This window comes from Perna viridis, chromosome 14, assembly GCF_037379345.1.
Source record: "Perna viridis isolate PV_CMFRI_1.1 ecotype Kerala chromosome 14, ASM3737934v1, whole genome shotgun sequence".
Lineage (NCBI taxonomy): Eukaryota > Metazoa > Mollusca > Bivalvia > Mytilida > Mytilidae > Perna > Perna viridis.
The window spans coordinates 4,394,572-4,409,122 of NC_142458.1; the positions used below are offsets into that span (position 1 = coordinate 4,394,572).

A 14,551-nucleotide genomic window follows, 5' to 3' on the forward strand; every position below is an offset into this window, starting at 1 on the left:
CAAGATAGACCGGAGAGTAGAACAGATGAAATGTTACCGATATGTTAAAATTGTGGATTTCGCCATGGAAGTAGATGTCCTGCTTATGACTGTAGAAACTGTGGACAATTAAATCATTTCGCATCCATGTGCAGAGAAGGAAAGAAGCACTGAGATATTAAGAAAATGTCAGAAAACAGATATAGCAAAACAAATTATTCATCTACAGATAGTGATGATGAGGATAATTTCTTTGAAACCGCCAAGCATCTGAAGAAAGTGTGTAAAATTAGCGATGTGAACAGTAGAGATGCGGATAGAATCGTTAAAGTTAGACTAGACGATATAAACATGATGATAGAGCCGGATAGTGGATCCGACGTAAATTTAATGGACGAATATCGACTTGCGCAGTTTCAACAGAGAACATGCAGCAATCCGGTATTGCAGAAAAGTAGGGTAAAATTAAGTACATTAAATGGATTCATGAGAGTGAAAGAAGAATTTAGTGAGGAATCAGACACGTGGATATGTAGCGCATTTTGTTTTGTTAAAGCGCCTTTGATCAGCAAGTCAACACTGATGTAATTAGGGATGCTACAAATTAAATCAGACGGATCGTTAAGAATTAAAGCGTAACTACTTAAGGACACCTAATGCTAAAAAACCAGTGAATGAATACAATAAACAAAAGCAAAGAAATGACACGAAAGTCAAATCTTCAACAACTAATGTTCAAATAGAGAAACCACAGGCAACGTTGTATACAATACCATATAAGAGATATACAAGCAAACATTACGAACATAAATCACAAGACAGAAATAGAAAGATAAGTGCAAAATGAAATATGAAAGTACAAAGAGTTGAATATTGCGTGAAGCGAATAACTTGCGACAGAAGAAAACAAAGTGAAGAGAATACAACGTGTAAAGATGTAAAAAGATTATGGGCCCCCGCAAGACAGGCGCGGGTGAGGGACATGGTTGGATAGAGTATGGCAAGATAAAAGAGACATACATTGTACGTGTTAGTTCGAATTTCCTCTGACCCTGCAACCCTCTTTTTTATTTGGATATTGATATGTCGGGTTGGGGTCAGAACGATGCGCCGTACAAAAAGTTGGAGATTCAGCGGTAAGTTTTATCGGATATTTGTCATCAAATCTCGGTAAAAAGAAGTTTGAAAGCCTTAACCCAGGGTCAGTAGCCACTTACTTTCGATTTCGAACTTTGAAACACCGCCTTCTTTGTGTGTCTAAACAAGCGCGTGTACTGGAACAACTTATGAAAACACGTAGTTGGATCCAATTTACAATTTACAATTGGCTGCATTACTTTTTGTTGAACAGTGAATTTTTTAGATGTGTAAAATATTACATGTGGCACCCCATCCTAATTCAGCAGTTTAAACTCAATTTTCGGGCAGGTTATTAAAATATTGGAAATGTATTGGGGTATGTGTGTGGGGGGGGGGACAGAAGGCAATCATACACATTTTCTACTGGATTTTAAATTGCTTCATATTTTTAAATAGCATCATGTTTTGCACTTATTTTAATCTTCAATTGCTTAGATTCTTAATATATTGAAGTTTAACATAATGTTATTTCAATGTGAGATTTTAACTGGGAGTGTAACTTGTGACGAACTGGATGTCTGTATACCTGTTTCTTGTTTTTTTTGTTTAGATTCTATGGGAAAGAGAGGGCTTAGGGAACCCAATTATATTAAGCTTGTGAAATTTTTTTTTCTTTCACTACCAAACATCTCTGCTTTTTTGTTTCATTATGTTCATGTCTGACTTTCTACACAAAAATGTATTACTTGCAACTACCTGAAGACCATTCAAATTTCCTCTGATCCTGCAACTCTCCTTTTTTTTAATTAGTTATGAGTATGTTGAGTTGGGATATCCAAATAAAAAGAGGGTCACATTTTCAGAGGAAATTTGATCTAAGTTAAAGATTTATATTATTTTCAGAAAAAAAAACAGCCGTATCTCTGCATTTTATAAAAAATTATCAGTAATACATATATGTACTACCTCATATGAATGTATGGTTGATTCTTACAACTGAATACCAGTGTGGTTCTGTTGACTACATGTAAGTCCTAACAAGTTACCATGGATGAGGACATAAATTCCAAATTATACTCTTTGGTCACAATAAAAGATATCTACATGTATTCACGGGTCTGAGTCCAAATTATCTCAAATATTTATACAACCCCAAAAATTGTTCACTCGCATATTGGTTTGGATTTGTTGCGGTCATCTGGAGACACTTGGTTTTTTGTGGAAATTTGAGTATTAGTTGGTTGATCTTTAAAATTTTAAAACAAGGATGCAAACTACAACAGGAAGGTTGGTATAGATTTTGAGGGTTAGAATTAGGGGCATAAATGGGTCCTAAAACAAGAAATTCATTGAATTAACAATACAACTCTAATAAAAGTATAGCAATGACTATGATATTGCTTCACAATATTTTATACCACAATAAACAGACTTGGATTGATTGTTTGGGTTGTGACTTATGCCAAGTAAGAATAAGGGGCCCTAAACAAGTATTTTTCCCCTTGATTCAAGAAATAAAGGGGAAAAATACTTGTTTATTTCTGGTATGGTTTGAAAAAAATTTGTAGATGTCACATCAAAATCCTTGCCTGCGTTTTTCAATTAGATTTCAAATATCTTTTATAGTTTTCAAATTATAAAGGAAGCCACGCCCTAACAAATCATATTTTTTTGAGATAATGAAGTACAAAGTGTTCCATGAAAGCACTCTAAAGCAGACCTTTATACTTGTATTGAATTTCAAAATGTGCAATATTGTGTCCAAATGATTTGTTGTGTCCATAATGAACTGTAAGACTCTATGTTAAGTGCATCAATAACTAATATTGTGTCCACACTTGCAGAGTTTAATTGACTGTGGTTGAATCATGCTGCATTTGGCAAAGCTTTTTATTTTAAGTTGGACACATTCTTGTATTGTAGAGTTTCGCATTCGCTTTCAATTTGTTTAATTGCTGAGGAGTTTTCTTCACCTATGTATGTTATGGTGAAAGTTATAACATTCACATTAGTTGATTAAAAGTTTATTTGGAATTTACTGGAGTACCTACATGTTTAAACAAAATGTTGCACTTGTCTCTATTACTATGTGCATGCATCATAAATAAAACAGGTTTATACACTAGTAAATTTAGTTAAATCTTCCAGTGACAATATTCTTGTAGGATTTAGGGGGCAGGGATTTGATGTCAGATAAGAAATTTATGTTCCACAAGCACAAACATTTAGTTTTAATTCAGAAGCAACTGAAATCAATATTTCATTTTGAAAAAAAAAATGCCATGTTTAGTAATTTGGGAAACATAGAATCATTATTATTCTACTTTTCAATGGAGGAGTAAAATATTCCTTTCAGGAATTTGGAACGTTTTTAAAAGATTACTTGCCCCTTGCTAATAAAAAGGTCAATGCTTCAGAGATTGAACAAAGAATAATAAAACATAAGACATGGTCCATTTTACAAATCATTTTTGTGCATCAATGCCAAAACATCATTCTGTACAAAAAACATTGTGATTTTAGGATTTGAGAGCCAACACAAATATTAGTTGTTTCAATTTGCAGATATACAAATGTACATGTACATGTATATATAACTTTTAATTGTTCGATAAAACTGACACATCAGATGCCTCACTTTGCTCCAATACAACAGATATGTCCTTTTGTCTTTGGTTGAACTTGCAGTTAGATTGAGAATTGTGGAATCTATTTTACTTTGAATACTTTTCTATGGTCCTCTCTAAAATCTAATCACCTGTAAAATTAAATATGGTTTTTATTGTGTATTGTAAAAAAAAAATAAATATACAATGTGTGCCAACTCAAACAGTATCCCTTTAGAAAAAATGCCCCTTTTCTTGTAAAACAGAAGTTATTACACATGGGAGGCAGCTACCAGTACACTGTGGGTTTGCTTCTATTAAAATATACACAAATTTGCTAGTAATGTTACATGTTGTAATTGTAGATTTCTAACTGTACTGCATACATTTCTTTTTGTCACTATATACAACATACCATTCTGATATGCAGTGTTCCTCATCATATGCAACTAAACATATATTTTTTTTCAGAATATGTTTCTAACAGGATTTCTCTCTAATGCTTTTTAATCACATATTCTGGTGATGCCAGGAGAATGGTAGCACAACCTTCTTTGATACCTGAAGCAAAAATCAGTTAATTGAAAAGTTGTCAGTTTTCCAGTGATCATGCTAAATGTACACAATTAAACAAAACTGTTTATGGACTTGAATCATTCATTGATTTCACATAGCATTTCCAATACATGAATATATTGCATTTTTGACAAGACACTCACTTTTTTCCCCATTCATAATTCATTTGTTCATAGTTACACTGAAAAAAAATCAAGATTATTTTTAACTCAATGACAAACACATACACCATCCATTTTGTGTTATGCCTTCATAAATTTCATATGAAGAAATCTTATGACTCCTAGTTTCTGCACCTGTTCGTTGATAAGATATATATGTCCAGTGGGGTATAAATAGGCTGGTGTGGTGCGCTAATGGAATGAAAAATATAAAGACATCAGCCACCATTTTGATGGAGTTGTTTTTTCCAAAAAAAATGCATGTGGCATAATTTGGTTCAATTTTTGGGAATAAAATTGCGGGAACGGAATTACAAAGTGCAGGGGACAAGAGATAAAATTAATGAAAAATTAATTGAAACTTACTAAAACTACTGTTAAAAGTCACATTGAAATTTGCGTCCATCAAATATACGACGACCTCTTTCATTTACCACCTCGATTCCAAATCTACCAGTGTCCCACTTCAGACTTATCGAGCCCATGTTGTTCCATTGTTTGTTTGTTGGGGTTTAACGTCCGAGCAGCAATATTTCAGCTATATTCAGACAATGAACATGAAATGAAAAAAAAAGGATGGGTCACAAGGATAATAGGGTCGACAAAGTTTGACTGCCACTGGAAAAAAGGGGATGGGTAAGGTCGGGCAATTTAGCCTCCTGTGCCGGAGCGTAAAGGTTCCTACTCCTATCGAATACCACAGGGTTCTTAAACGTGCGAGGAACGTGGCATCTTTCTCAACACGGTGCACCACTATGGTTTGCGGTCAGGTTTTCCGTATTATAGCCTGACAACTCCAGCATGTAACACGCCTGGGGTACCCCATTCCACCACCTGGGGCACACATCCCAGTTGCTCTGTGGGCAGAGCGCCTAGCCCCTGGTTAGGGTTCTGAGCACTATTTAGTCGCCTTATAGCCCATGTTGTTCCAGTACACACGCTTGTTTAGACACACAAAGAAGGCGGTGTTGGTTGATCTCACGTGACCATCTGTGCATGACGGAATCAGGGTCAGAGGAAATTCGGACTCTGTACGTGTACCAACTGTTTTGAAATGATAGATGGTAGATTTATAAATTGAGATTCATGAACTAGTATTTTAGAGACTTTCATGGGCTGTCAGGTCATATACAACAAACACTGTGTTTCTACTTCTACTTGTACCAGTTCGCGACCGCCATCAATTACTGATGATACTGTCACTTTTAGTGCGCAATGCCCTATTTTACTTTGTAGCCATTAAAAGAAAAATTAACAAAGTGTGCTGTACAATTAACTGTGCAAGTAAAAACAACTTGATTAATTTAATCAAGTAAATGAGCCTTGAAAGATTCCAGACTCTTGGCAGAGGCAATGTCAGTGGGCAGAGCATTCCAGTCCCGGATGATTCTTGGGTAGAGTGACTCTTTCCTCAGTACTGTGTTGCATGATGGTAATTGGTAGGAGTGTAGGCCCATATTTCGACTGAGTCTTACTGGACTGCTCAATCTGTTGGTCGCGTCGATTTTCACCAGACCATTTGCCAGTTTGTACATTAGTACGAGTCTAGCTCTCCTCCTACGTTCTTCTATTTTTTTTTTTTATAGTGTTGGCCATTTTAGATCTTCTAGCATGTTGGTAACTGAAGAAGTGTTGTGTTATCTTAATGTTATATTTAACTTTCATTTATTTCATTTCACAGTTTTATACTTTTGTTAAAGTTAAGGAGGAATGTTTTCCGGGAAATTCCGTCACATACTTTTATACATTCACTGTTACGTTACGTTGCCACGACGTTATCTTTGTAGTTTTGAGTCAGCCATTATCAGTATCTGCGATCTGTCTGTGTTTTCCATGATTTCCCAGATGTTTCACAATTCGTTTCATTTTGTTTTCGTTTTACACTTTACGGTTTCTTTAGGACACACCCCCGGAAGTTTGATATTTAGAACTTTGTTAGGGACAAGATACCGGCTGCGCTGTAATAGTGCTATATATATAAAGTTTGCCTACCTGCGTTGTCTGAACAAGTCAAATAGAAAATGTCCGGGAAAGTTTTATACTGGGGATCTGGAAGCATTCCTTGCTGGAAGCCAATGATTGTGTTGGCTGAGAAAGGCATTGAATATGAATCAAAACAGATAAGTTTTAGCGAGAAAGGTCACAAAGGACCAGAAGTTATGGCCCTTAATCCAAGGGGGCAGGTAAGAATTTGTCGGAATTTATTAAGCTATAATATGTATTCTTTCGACAGACTTTCAAATAGACACATGTTAACCAAATTGGCAACTAGTTCTGTTTGGCAAAACTGGTGCTTTATTATTAACTAAATAACACAACATACAATTAATACACAATGTCATGAAAGCACCTAAATCCAAACTACACAGACAATGACTATAAAAAGAGCACACACACTTACAAAATAAATAAATAAATAAAAAACTAGAAGGAAAGAAAAAAAATACACAAATACGTGGAAGACTGACAACCATGCTTCCATCAAGACATGCTTACTATTAATACCCGGATAACGAATAAGGAGAAGTAACTTTCGTGGAACCTACATGTAAATGTCAATTAGGCACAATGAGTTGTGTCCCATTGTGCACAATTGACAACTAATTCTGTTTGGTGAAACTGGTGCTTTATTATTAACTAAATAACACAATATACAATTAATACGCAAGGTCATGAAAGCACCTAAATCCAAAACAAAGTCGCCAAACAGAACGAGGGAAAGAAATGGAATACAACAAATGGGATGCAAAAGAAATTCAAATACATAAATAACTGAAAATGAACGGGGAATCAAGGAATTCATAGTTAAGGTTAATAGGGACATACTGGCCTGTTTAATATAGATAGGAAAACTATCAGAAGTTGAGAACGCCAGTCCCCTTGGTGTTAAAACAAAATCTCGGGTATACCTGCCTTAGCAGCTAATGCAGCACCCCGTGCCTAAGTGAATGGAATGAATACAAGGCTCTATCAAGATCAACAAAAACAAGCATCTCCTAAAAACGCGAGTTCAACACAGACAGAAATGGCAAATATGGGGTCGTCCTGACCTCCTGGAATCAACGAAACTAAGTGATCATATGCACGAACAGAGCATAATAAAGGTTCAATAGATTTACAAAGCGATATCTGAAGGGAATTGCTATGCTCTTGACTCGTCTTAGACATCTGGTGCCCAAAAAAGGCCGATCAAGATGATCGTAAATATCTAATAAATTAACAATACGAAACAGATCGGTAGGTAACAAAGGTAACTTAGACACAGTCATATGCTGGTTGTTATAACCCAGACCTCTCAAAGTTAACAATTTCAAATCAGTAGAAGCAAAAGGCTCCACAGGCAAAGCAAGTAATTGACTCCAGGTCTTAAATCCAAACAAGTAATTCCTCACTGATTATAAACAACGTAAACTTGTATCTAAAAAAAAATCTGATATGCAGGGAAAGGCTGGAAGCGATAATACACATAAAATAGGTTGTAGGCATTAAGCTAACTCTTAAGGTTTTAGAAGGCTCCTGGACGAAAAGCTGCCCTTTGACATGTTAGACCTCCTGTGCATAACAGCTCATCTAGACTCAATGCCTGGAAGTCAAATAATACGTACAATTTAACAAATAATGATTTAAAAAAATCATAACACAGGTCATATTCCATACTTTAAACTTCAATTTCTGTATATAATAACCTTACATGTCAACAATATTACCAAACACAAGACTTGAACATGATGCTCTGAAAACGTAACACCCAATCTCTCCGACTCCTAATGAACTATTCAGAATACCTTTCTGACATATTCCATCTTGACAGTAAGTCAGGCAGTCTGTTTTCATCGGATGAGATATGACTAACATGGAGCTGTATATTACTCATTGTGCACAAGTACCATATTAATACACAAATATGTGGAAGACTGACAACCATGCTTCCATCAAGACATGCTTACTATAAATACAGGGATAACGAATAAGGAGAAGTAACTCTCTTGAAACCTACATGTATATGTCAATTAGGCACAATGAGTTGTGTCCCATTGTGCGCGCTGTTAAAATTTATGATTAATTTCATCAGGTCAGTAATGACCAATAAAATATGGGTAACAAAATTACCGAAGACTAATCCATTTCATAATCAAGTCAAATCCAAATTGATAGATAATACCTCAATTCATATATAGTCTCAGTGTGTTAAAAATGCAGCACAAAGTGTCAAAACTAGTTGCATGGTATTAGTGAGTTATCCTCAAGGGTGGTACCTGTATGTGCAAAAAGTCAAGTGAATTTCATGTGAAGAAAAAGGATAGAAAATACAACATTATATATCAATTATTATACCTTACATAATAAGGGATTAATTCTGTTGGATGAAATATAATCTCGTGACATAGATTATTTTGTATAATTTTGTTTTAATCACAAGAAAGGTTGAATAACCCCCAAAGTTCATACCATAATTGAATAACCCATCCAAAATACAAGAGCAGGTGAATAACCCTAACACATTTTTTTTATGGATGGCCTAGCACATTCGATACCATGCATTTTTTGTCAGTCCTTTGTTTGTTCGGTATAATAAAACAATTGTAGCACTCTAATTAGGCGAATATCCAAAATTGTCAACCTCACTAAGGTTATTCCCCTCGGGCTAAAGCCCTTAGGAAAATAACCCTAGTTCTGGTTGACAATTTTGGATATTCACCTCCTCAGAGGGCCATAATTGTATATTAGTCTATCCTTATATAAGTTAATATATTGTCAATCTGTTAAGAGTTCTGTGTAAAAATTGGGCTTCAACTTGTCTGACAGGAGAGGATCAAAATTGAGTGGTGCAGCGAGAATTACTTTCAGGCAAGAACTACTCTCTGACCAGGAGCTCACTAGCTATCCTAACCCTGGTTTCATAGTTGCCAAACGTATCCAGAAAGCATGTTTATATCTTGTGCTTGTTTTTAACTGATTTACCTTTTGAACTAACCATTTAAAGAACTAAGAAGCTAGTGTCTACGTTAATGAGCCCCTGTGGTTCAAATCCTGCTCTCAGAATATTACACAATTTGACTGAAAATAGCCTTTAAAATGTTATATGGTTGCGAGACCTGGAGAGAAACAGAAAACACCATGAAATCTATACAAGTCTTTGTTAACAAATGCCTAAGAAATATACTGAATATCAGATGGCCAGAAAAAATAACAAACAAGAAACTCTGGCAAAGAACAAAACAACAACCAATAGAAAACACCATTCGAACCCGAAAATGGAAATGGATTGGTCATACTTTAAGGAAGAACAATAAAAACACTACAAAGCAAGCTTTAGATTGGAATCCCCAAGGGCAAAGAAAAAGAGGAAGACCAAAGAACACCTGGAGGAGGGGTTTGAACTCTGAACTGAAGAGAGTAGGACTAACGTGGAAGAATTGTAACACCATCGCCCAAAACCGAAGCGAATGGAGAGAAACTGTAGTCGCCCTATGTCCACCCATGGACGAAATGGAATAAATCATCAATCAGCCTTTAAAAAATAGTTGAAACTGCACTGTTTCAAGTTATAACTGACAACTTTAATTCAGCAACTTTTTTCATTCAATTGTTTCTGTTTTTCTTATTTCTCAGAAACTGGGGGAAAATTCTTAACAATACATATAGTTGCTTGAAATTACCTATAAACATGAACATGGTTTGAAATAGACTAGATATTCGTCTACTTAATTTTCAAGAAGATTCCTTTAATCAAAAGCAGGTGTTTGTAGAAAAGCAGAGGAAGCTTACAGTTTATAGTTGAGTCCAAGTTGCTCATTTACTTTTGTTACTTTGTATGTATTATTTTGGTTATGTTCTTTGTTGTGTATGTCTGTTTTCATGTCTGGTCTTTCTTTGTTCCTGTATTATATTCTTTTGATTTCGGCTAGAATCTAGGTTCCCTTGATTACTCTTTAAATGAATTGAAACTGTACTATTCTGTGTATTTTTCAGGTACCTACATTTAAGGATGGAGATAATGTTGTGTGTGAATCTACAGCTATTTGCATGTGGCTTGAGGTATTTATTCCAATTATAACATGGTAACATTCATTAATCTGAAATTAAAAAAAGAGTTTTGCTTTGTTTGTTCAATAATTCTGTAATAGGAACAACTCCTGCAAATTATGACTTACATCGTGTCTATCCTTTTCTGGTTCCTTGCCTGTCTACTTTCTGTTTACCGTATAATTTAGTAATTTTAAAACAATAAATAGCAGGTACACAACAGCATTAACAAATAATCACTCCCTTGAATTTGTGTAAAAATTGATCAAGCACTTTAGGAGGAGTTAAAGATACATGAGACAGATGAGCAAACAGAGAGACAGACATGTCATCCTTAAGTTATATCCTGCTAAATGTTAAGGTGTGTATGTAAAGAATTGAAACTTAAAAATGGACAGAAAAATTACAGGATTAAACATTGTGATTGGTAAAAGCATTGTCTGATCTTTACATTTTTTATCCAGTTGTTTAATGAAACATATGTAATAACAAATTTTATTACAGTCAATGTATCCATCCCAAGGTAAACAGCTGATACCCTCAGATCCAAAGTCTAAAGCTAAAGTCTTACAGAAAGCCTTTGAGGTGAGTAAGTCAAAGATAGATAACTCTGTCTTATAAAATTTCCATCCATGTAAATATGATATTGTGTGAAGTTTTAAGTATATCTATAAATTTGTCAAACAATAACGATTTTGAATGTTGACTTTTTAGGCAGCAGAGAACATGCAAGCTAAGGTTATGTTAGGAGTTCTGTATTATTACTGGAGAACAAAGGAAGAAGATAGAAAAGAGGTAAAATCCAGGGTTGAAATGGCGTTTCATAATACAATCACAAATAACGTTATATGCAGTTTGAGTGTCCATCCCGAACATTATTTGCGAGGGGGTTAATCACACGTAAATTTAGCGAATGCTTGTTATAGTTGAGATGGCTGTCGCTTTACATTTTGTGCGTCACCAGCATAGACAGGCTCTGCGGAGGGAACAGGTGTTTAGAGATCTTTTTAATGCAATGGATGTGCTGGACAACATTGAAATTATCTCGAGATATCATCTTGATTTATTGATTCCTTATCAAACTTGACCAGCTTCCTTTTGAATAGATCAATGTGTGCTTGAAAATGATAAGTGATTCTTACGCATGGTGGTAACCCACTTGTTTGTGATACACTAAATACCACAAACATAAAACACAAAGCTTTAGACTGTGGAAAAGGTCAAGACCAGTAATTATATATATTAAGGATCCTTTTCATTTCAAGAATGTAGAATGTATTTGTGTTCATCAGATCTGTCTTATCAATGATTGATGCTTATGACTATTGCAGTTTGAGTATGTACCAGATCAGAATTTATTTTTCTGATATTTTTGCATTTGAATTGAGTACAGGGATGATTTTTTTTCACTTATAGAAGAATTCCGCTTTTCAAATTTTACTGTTACAATAATTTTTTTTACTGTATATTTACTTCTGATTTTGCCAATTTCCGCTTTATTTTTAAACCTCATAAAATCATCTCTGTAAGTGGCAGTCTTCATAAAAATCAGGCAGAGGTGATTCATGCATGTCAAGAACCCACCAAACTCAGTTTTATTTTTTGTTCACAAACTGTTTTAAATCACATAACCAGTCTTAGTTTTTCTTTTTTCTTTTTAGATAAAATTTATTTAGATTGGACTTGAAATTAGCACTTTGCAAGAGTTATCATTCTTGCTCTGGTTTGATTTGGTTGATTTTAGTGGGAAGTTAAACTGTAGTTTTCTCAAAAGTACAGATCTAAATACAAAAAGGAACAATGTCATAAAAAATAGTACATGTAGACCAAAAATGCATTATCTGATCCATGGATTTTTCTACATCATGAATCACCTTACCATAGGCAGTGTCTGAATTTTGTATGGACTGATAATTAATACCATATGAAGTAATATTGATATGACTTTGTTCATCAATAATTGAATACCACCTTATCTTCAAACATTGATCTAAAAAAATTCTAGGACCATTTCCTTCTTATTTAAAATTAGCCATTCATAGCGATTTTATAAAAAAAAAGTTAACCAAAGAAGTTTTTTGTTTTAATCTCCTATAAAGATTTGATGTTTATATTTGTAGGATAAGATTTAAGTTGTTGAGAATTGAATGCTTTGTATTTTTAGGCTGAAATCAAAGAAAATAATGATAAATGTAGAGAAGAACTGAGTAATTGGGAAAAATACTTGGGTGAGGTGAGTTCTGGTATCTTTACTTTGGGTGACGTGAGTTCTGGTAACACTGACATATCTTTACATTGGATGAGGTGAGTTCTGGTAACACTGACATCTTTACTTTGGGTGAGGTGAGTTCTGGTAACATTTTGCAGGACCAGACTTCACCATGACTGATAAATTCTTGTTTCAGAGTGGCAGTGTTTTTTTTTTTTTTTTTGATGTTTTATAGTTCATTGTGGCGGTGACTATTTGGCAGGACAAGATTTCACCATGGCTGATGTTTTATATTTCAGTGTGGCAGTGACTATTTGGCAGGACAAGATTTCACCATGGCTGATGTTTTCTTCCTACCATTCCTCGGTTGGTGCTACAGGATGTCACTTAACTTTGATAAAGTACCAAACCTGAAAGCATACTTTGAGCGATGTAAAGCTCGTCCAAGTGTTCAGGCAACATGGCCACCACATTGGAAAGAAGGAGATGCCCAACCTGCCAATATGGCTCATTTGAAAGATCTTTTTTGAGTGCCTGAATATTAATCTTTACTAAATTATTAATGTAGTATAAACATTTTGTATTGTTATCGTGGGATTTAATGTACTTTAGTGATTTACTATTGAACTTAAGTTTTGCAACATGATTATTGAGCTGTAAAAATCAAACAGAGTAGTAAAAAATACCACTTTTGACAAAACTTTAGCAGTTAAGTATTTTTAAAACGAATTTAGGAATTATTTCTGAAATTGTTAAAATACTATCTATAAATTTGTTCATGTGACAGCAGAGTTAGATTTAGAAGCCTGCCCGCCAGCCCAAGACTGGTTATTTTTTGGCAGGGCTGACTAATTTTAGCAAACATTTATATAGCCATATAGTAAGTATATTGAAAAATTGTATTCAGGACTGGCTAGAATTTGAGTGAGTCTCCTACTGTGGTGACAGATACCGGAACAGTCTATATTTCATCAGTTCGGGTAGGTAAACAACATCACTGATACCATATATTTTAGTTTGTCAAATTTACATGTAATAAAGTTAATGAGATAATAAGTTGATTACTTAGCTTAAATATATTACCCTAAAACCTGACAATCATGATTTTCTCTTAACAATCATGATTTTCACCTAACAATTATGATTTGTACCCAACAATCATGATTTTTAGATGATGCTAGTGAGGATAACCACATTTGTTGCTATGTGAATAACTAATGTTTTTGTAAGGTTGTATGTGATTCTATTATTTTCTATGTTATTATATGTTTTTTTAGTTCTCATAAACTATATTGGTGGTTATTGTATTATGGAAACTGTTTTGTAATAAACTAATACAGACATTTGTTAAGTCTGAATTTTGTATGTTCAAGATTTGTTGAACCTTGGTTATCTAATGGTGGTGTTTCTTTGGTTATATTGTATGGTGATGATTTATGGAGTTTTAGTTATCTATTGGTGATGATGCGTTGAGTTGTAACTGGGGTGGGGTATTGTATGGTGAAAATTTGTTGTCGACTCTTGATCAAACTGTTTCAAAATATGTTCATTCGAATGTGAAAATCTATGTTGTCTCAGATGTGAGAATTCAGGAATGTAATAGAAAGCTTTCAGAATGGCCTTACTACAAAGTGATATCTTTGTCTGTCAATCTGACAAAAACAAATTTTACGCATTGCGACAAGATTAAAGGAAAGAGAAAACACGTGCGTCTTAAGTTTATATACATATATTTTAATTTGATGAGAATCCTGCCATTTGATTGGTTTGTTGACAAAAATCAACATTGTTTCAATTGTATAAACTAACTTGCTATTTAGGCCACGCCCACCTTTTACGGAACCACTTTTTGTTTGTCAACATCACAAAAAACGAGGCATCCGTCCGTTGTTACAATCGCGATTGCTCAACTA

The 14,551-nt window shown here is 34.4% G+C and overlaps 1 protein-coding gene and 1 long non-coding RNA gene across 2 annotated transcripts; one reads left to right on the plus strand and one right to left on the minus strand.

Annotated features, from left to right (window-relative positions):
• Nucleotides 1–3,067: 3,067 nt before the first annotated feature.
• Nucleotides 3,068–5,414, minus strand: LOC148597804 (uncharacterized). Its single transcript, XR_015918705.1, has 3 exons — nucleotides 4,769–5,414; nucleotides 4,081–4,226; nucleotides 3,068–3,817 (listed from the first exon to the last, which is right to left on the minus strand). It is a non-coding gene; the product is annotated as an uncharacterized LOC148597804 (long non-coding RNA).
• Nucleotides 5,415–6,313: 899 nt separating this feature from the next.
• On the plus strand, nucleotides 6,314–13,984 carry LOC148597805 (glutathione S-transferase A-like). Its single transcript, XM_088560912.1, has 6 exons — nucleotides 6,314–6,585; nucleotides 10,376–10,441; nucleotides 10,934–11,014; nucleotides 11,144–11,224; nucleotides 12,594–12,662; nucleotides 12,938–13,984. The coding sequence occupies exons 1-6, from the start codon at nucleotides 6,424–6,426 to the stop codon at nucleotides 13,166–13,168; spliced, it is 690 nt and encodes a 229-aa protein (XP_088417038.1). The 5' UTR covers nucleotides 6,314–6,423; the 3' UTR covers nucleotides 13,169–13,984.
• The last annotated feature ends 567 nt before the right edge of the window (nucleotides 13,985–14,551 follow it).

Excerpts from the sequence above, each read along its gene's own strand:
- LOC148597805 (XM_088560912.1), top strand. The coding sequence starts at position 6,424 with ATGTCCGGGAAAGTTTTATACTGGGGATCTGGAAGCATTCCTTGCTGG. Across the intron at positions 11,015-11,143 it reads TCTTACAGAAAGCCTTTGAG|GCAGCAGAGAACATGCAAGC; the intron begins GTGAGTAAGTCA and ends TTGACTTTTTAG. Across the intron at positions 12,663-12,937 it reads GGGAAAAATACTTGGGTGAG|TGTGGCAGTGACTATTTGGC; the intron begins GTGAGTTCTGGT and ends TTTATATTTCAG.